Source organism: Lactuca serriola, chromosome 4, assembly GCF_051521515.1.
Source record: "Lactuca serriola cultivar US96UC23 chromosome 4, Lser_US96UC23_V15, whole genome shotgun sequence".
Lineage (NCBI taxonomy): Eukaryota > Viridiplantae > Streptophyta > Magnoliopsida > Asterales > Asteraceae > Lactuca > Lactuca serriola.
In genome coordinates this window covers 62,352,549-62,358,192 of record NC_136411.1, presented here as the reverse complement: position 1 = coordinate 62,358,192, position 5,644 = coordinate 62,352,549, and the positions used below count along the sequence as shown (strand labels likewise).

The window sequence follows — 5,644 nt, the reverse complement described above, 5'->3', positions numbered from 1 at the left end:
CCCACTTTATATATTATCATCCAACTTGCTCAAAATAAATTTCCAAAAATACATTAAAATGAGTAACGACTTTAAAGTCTACCAATCACATTGACACTGGGGTATATAACCAACCAACAATAATAATAAAAAGAACACATGACTAAAGACAATATATGACAACAAACCAGAGTTGACTTGTCTTCCATGATTTGACTAACCCATGTCATAGCAATCAATGTGTCTCGGAAACATCTACTTCATGATCGATTGAGATTTTTAACAATCATATTTCAATTTTGATTGTAAATTATTTAACTTTTCTAAGCTTAAAATGTGTAATAACATTTTTATAAGCCTAAAAACGTTCGACCAAAATTAGCAATATGGTTTACCAACTTTTTAGTCGACTCAAATTAGCAAAGACATTTAAAGCGTCTGTTTTGGGTTGTTTTCATATAATTATTTATACTGTAATCTTATATTGATTATTTTTGAACATTAATACAGGAAAGTGTAAATTAATATTCAAATAAAAAAAATAATACCAATTTGTTTCGCATTCTTTTTGTTTATTCAGAAAAATAAAACGATTTTGAATGATAGAGGGCGGATTTGTAATTCATACTATATAGTTTTAGTTGAGAATTCATATTTACATATAATTATAATTATAAAAATTTATAAACAAGAAGTCAAGAACAAAAGACGTAAAGAGATACCAGGGGTATAACCGTACTTTCACTTTGCGGTTCAATGTGATGAGGTGACTCGGTCAGTGTTAACGGTCATGAAAATCAACGCTTTGGATCGGACCTGCCGAAGTCGGCGAGCTTCCGTGATCTGTTGGCGCAGAACGACTTGGTGTACGAGAGATGAGGCACCACCGGAGGTCTGGAATCACCGCCTGCTTCCGCCGGTGGCTTTCCTTTGTTGTTCCATAACCGGTTAGGACTCGCACGCACTAATGGACTCAAACAGAAAATCAATCCAGAAACACTCCTGTTAACGCCGGCAGGTCGGATTGTATGATGAGCCGGATTTCTCCGTGGTGTCTGTTTACATGACTCTGCCGATTCGTAATCACTTGATGCATCGTTGAATTCGTCATCAGAAGATCCAGCAGGCGACATTCCGCGATCTCGAACGTACCGCTGCTTCCGTACCACGCCGGTAGCGGCGATTGTTGAAGACTCGTCGACGTAACACGATTTCATCTTCTGGCGGCCAGCAGCACCACCACCACCTGGAAGAACGTTCGAGAACCACGAAGGAGATGAAGTCAACGACGTCGGATTGCCAGCAGCACCAGACGATTCCTTAGAACTCGAAACCGAAAATCTATGATCCGAATCTGCATCTCCGTTTCGATTGTTAGATCTGAACAAATTCGAAATTGAAGATAACCTAATTAAACTCTGTTTCTTCTTTTGGGATGAAGCACCACCGATGCAACCTCCAGTATTAAGCACTATCTGCGGCGAGCTGTAGAATCTTTGATCCGAGAGGCTATGATTAAGGCGAGGCTTGTTATACGGCCGTTGGACCGCTGCGACGGGAGCCCCCGAGTTCTCGGACTTCTGACGGCTGATGAACGGAGAAACAGAACACTGTAACGCCGGTTTTGTGTCCGAATTACAGGTGTTTCCTGCTAGTGATTGGGCCTGCGCTTGTTCCTGAGCAACAATTAGCCTAAACAGGCGTTGCCGGAGACAAGAAGCGCAGACGCCGGAGACACTACTTAGATCCGTGCAGTGCTTTTCACACCTCATCTATAGGTATATGAAATTATGTGCATATACCTACGATATTTGAGAAATTTCCAGGAGGAGACGGCGGTGCTGATGTGCTGCCACCGCCGGTGATGGTTGGGGGTAAGAATTGGAGAATGAGGTTCTACCATTTAGAATGTATGCGGGTATAAAAATGGGGGAGATATTACACTTCACCCCCAGTTGTTTTGTTTTTGCTCATATTACGACTGTTGCTTTGGTAACATGTAAATTGTGGTCCATTCTTTCTTAATTAACATGCTATAACTAGAACTCATGGTCCCTATATTGGTCTACACTGACCTCAAACAAATGAAACAGAATAAATTTGAAGTTAGGTTGCTTTATTGGATTTAAGTATGTAGTACATTGATTATTTAATATATATATATATATATATATATATATATATATATATATATATATATATATATATATATATGTATGTATAATTGTAGTAGCCTAGTAGGTATAGTTTTCTCAATGCAATTCAAAAGCATGTATGTCTTTTAAAAAGCTCATAAATGGTCTCGAGTTAGTTTAGAAAATGTGATCTAATGAAACCTATATATTAAATATGATACTGTATTTGAAATATAGTTTATTATATATTATTTAAGCAATAGTACATATTTGATACGAAACTTAGTTTATCATATTGTTACACAAAGTGTCATCCTAAAATGACATAGGCCTTCACGATGTTATATAATACTTCTTTTCTGAACTGAAATTTTAGTGAAAGTAAAGTCTTTAAATTTTAAGGGACTGAACTTGTAATTAGATAAAGATGATTGGGATACATAAAAATTTATGCATTGAGAAGAAAACAATAAACTGACAGCCTGTTACGGAAAAACAACCAGTGGTGGTGGACATACCTCAAATGGTAACAAAGTGTTTAAATATTACAAAAGTTTTGTTTATTTTTAAAGTAAATTGTAACGTTACAATGCTTTAGAAAACATTATTCAAAGTAAATTAGATAAATCGTACAATGAATAGTGAAAATTAGGAATTTTTGTCAATAAGTTGATGTATTATACATTTAGGCAATCTAAATCATCGATCCCTTGTTAAATTAGGAAGAAACTATTGCTTAAAAGATATATCCAATTGTGCTTGTTTCCAATCATTTCAATTTTTAGGTTATGATTTTTTTGTTGTTGCATTGCACCCCAAGTTTTTTTTTTTTTTTTTTTTTTTTTTTTTTTTTTTTAAATAATTAAATTGTTAGAATATTTAAAAAGGGTAAGTTAACGACCGGTAAATCACACTGTCGTTATGTCGTTACGTTTGGTATTGTGATAAATTCCGATTAAACAATATCTTTAACTGAAATCTGTCAATTTAGTTGGGTATTGATGCCAAATGATACGTAATCGGTCGATTTTGTATTAACTTAAGTAGCATATTATTTATTATAAAAGAAACCAAATTTACTTAAAGAATGATTCCACAATTAATGTGTTTTTGAAATATTTGTGTAGGATCGAAAAATGAAGAAGATTACGGGAAAATACATGAAAAATGAAGCCAACATATCATGCGGAAATATGTGGGTAAAGCAGTTAGGCTTAAAAGCTTGCAAAGGGATACAAAACTTTTTTTCACAAACGTCCTATATGGTAACCTAGGAAGTTGACTCTCTTATAGCCTGACATTTAGAGCTAGAGTGTTAGGGGCTGATTTTTTTTTTTTTTTTGAAGATCTACACAACCATTTCTGTCTGCGCCGCGCATACAATGCGTAGACATATGCCCAATGATGGTTTTAAAGGTTCCCGGTGTGGCACCGACAACCCCTAACTTTTCTGGCCGCAATGAAATTTTTTTTCGATTTTTCGGTTTTTTCTACCTATTTTTTACGTATCGGCAACACCTATTCATCCCAACAACACCTACCATGTATTCCTGCGTCCATCCCTGCATATGCCCTCGCAGAGTGTTTGTTTTTTGAAAGTGCACAGATCAAAAAACCTCTGCGCGAGGTCTTCCTGGCGCAGACATGGGCCACTGTCTTCAAAGGTCTTCAAATCTCAGTTTAACCTAAACAAAAAAATACAAAAAACATGGGCCACCGTGCATGTTTTTTTTTTTTTTTTTTTTGTGCTGAAAATGCATTTTTAATGTTTGTAACATGAAACTAAGTTTGAAAAATCAATTTATTTCAACAGCCGCAGACGTTAAAAACAAACAGTTTTCTTATTACAAACTGCAGACATTTGGTCCACCTCTTCTACCGCAGAGGCTTACAGATGTGGTCCGCAGACTGTATACATTTTGGCTTCAAAAAAACAAACAACACTTTAGTAGATTGGTGTGTGGTATAGTGTCGCAGGAATTCTCCAATGATCCTCTTTGTGTCCCATGACGTCATGTCCAATACTCAAGCGGTTTTTCTTATGGGATCTTATCTATTATTTGTCTATAAATAGAAGACAAAGTCAAATCATAAAACCAACATCTCCTTTGCGATTTTAGGAAAACTTCAGTACTAAGAAACATCTTCAAACCTCTTGAGAGTGCATCAAAAACACCATTAAACGTTAGAATCATCATCAACAACTCATTACCGACATTCCATCTTCAACAATTCATCGTTCTAAATCATCATGAGATCACCAAATTATAAGTGATTTTAGTTTGATTTTTCTGAATTTATAAGTGATTTGCATTTTACAACATCTTCGAATCAATTTCTAAACTATAGATGAAAGTTTGTTAATTAATTGATCTTTTCATACATAATTTGACCACGAACTCCAAATTGATTCAACCTAACTTAACTTACTATCAAGGTTTTGTTGGTTTATTTTTCAATGTATGACGACAACCTATGAATACATAATGAACTAAAAATAGAACTAGCGAGTTTTCTTTATGGACATATAACTATAAAAAAACAATAGTTATTCTTTGGGGGTGAACCAATTATACACTAATTTTTAAAAATATTTGGCTTTTAGACACATAATCCGATAGAAAAAACAATAACCTAGCATCCTTTATAATAATATAGGAGTCTTAATGTGAAAAAAGAAAGAAAAAGCAAAATCATTTAAATAATGTATATGAATGAAGAACCATAACCATATCATACATACTTATAAAACCAACATTTTTTCTTGAATCTCATGCATTTAAAACTCCCTTTTTTAACTTCCTTTCACCACATTCATTTGAAACTCTCATGACTTTTCAATTTCTTTACAATAATATTATAAATAAGTTAAATAATGTTCTATAAACAAGAAAGGGTGTTTTATTACAATGTCTTCATCTCACATCGATGGTGAGAGTAAACAAGAGAATGTTTCATCTTCTATAAATAGAAAGGTTGTGAAATGTTTCAAAGGGACCAAACCATGAGAACTTCCTCATGCCTACCTTTGTAGGATTTTAAAGGTATTATTTGGTGAGATTGTCTATATTGGCAGGTTTCCAGTTAACCTTTAGAATTCCAAAAATGGTTTTGAACCGAATTTTTTCAGGTTTAAACCGTGTTTCAGTTAGAAAAAAAAAATTATGTAGTTGGGTATATTGAGTTGAACCGGAGTTGGATCAATTTGGACCGATAAAGGAATCATTTTCCTTTCACAACAAAAATTTGAAACTCCCATGATTTTTCAAATTATTTCTAATAATATTATAAATAAGTTACATAATTTTATATAAATATAAAAAAGCATCTACCTAAACCTAAAATTCTAGCTGTTTGAAAAATCACTTTGATTCAAAAGCACGAAATATATACAACCGGGTTTCACTAGAAAAAAAAATGTAGTTTTGTATATTTAGTTGAATCGGTTCGAGTTTGATCTATTTGGACCATAAAAGAAACATTTTCCTTTCACTACATACATTTGAAACTCCCATGATTTTTCAAATTGT

The 5,644-nt window shown here is 33.9% G+C and overlaps 1 protein-coding gene across 1 annotated transcript; it reads right to left on the bottom strand.

Annotated features, from left to right (window-relative positions):
- Positions 1-776: 776 nt before the first annotated feature.
- On the bottom strand, positions 777-1,751 carry LOC145098433 (uncharacterized). Its single transcript, XM_079036070.1, has one exon. It carries the CDS (start codon positions 1,749-1,751, stop codon positions 777-779), a length of 975 nt encoding a protein of 324 aa, XP_078892196.1.
- Between the last annotated feature and the right edge of the window lie 3,893 nt (positions 1,752-5,644).

What these genes read in the sequence shown, in the direction of transcription:
- LOC145098433 (XM_079036070.1), bottom strand. Translation starts at nt 1,751, where the DNA reads ATGAGGTGTGAAAAGCACTGCACGGATCTAAGTAGTGTCTCCGGCGTC.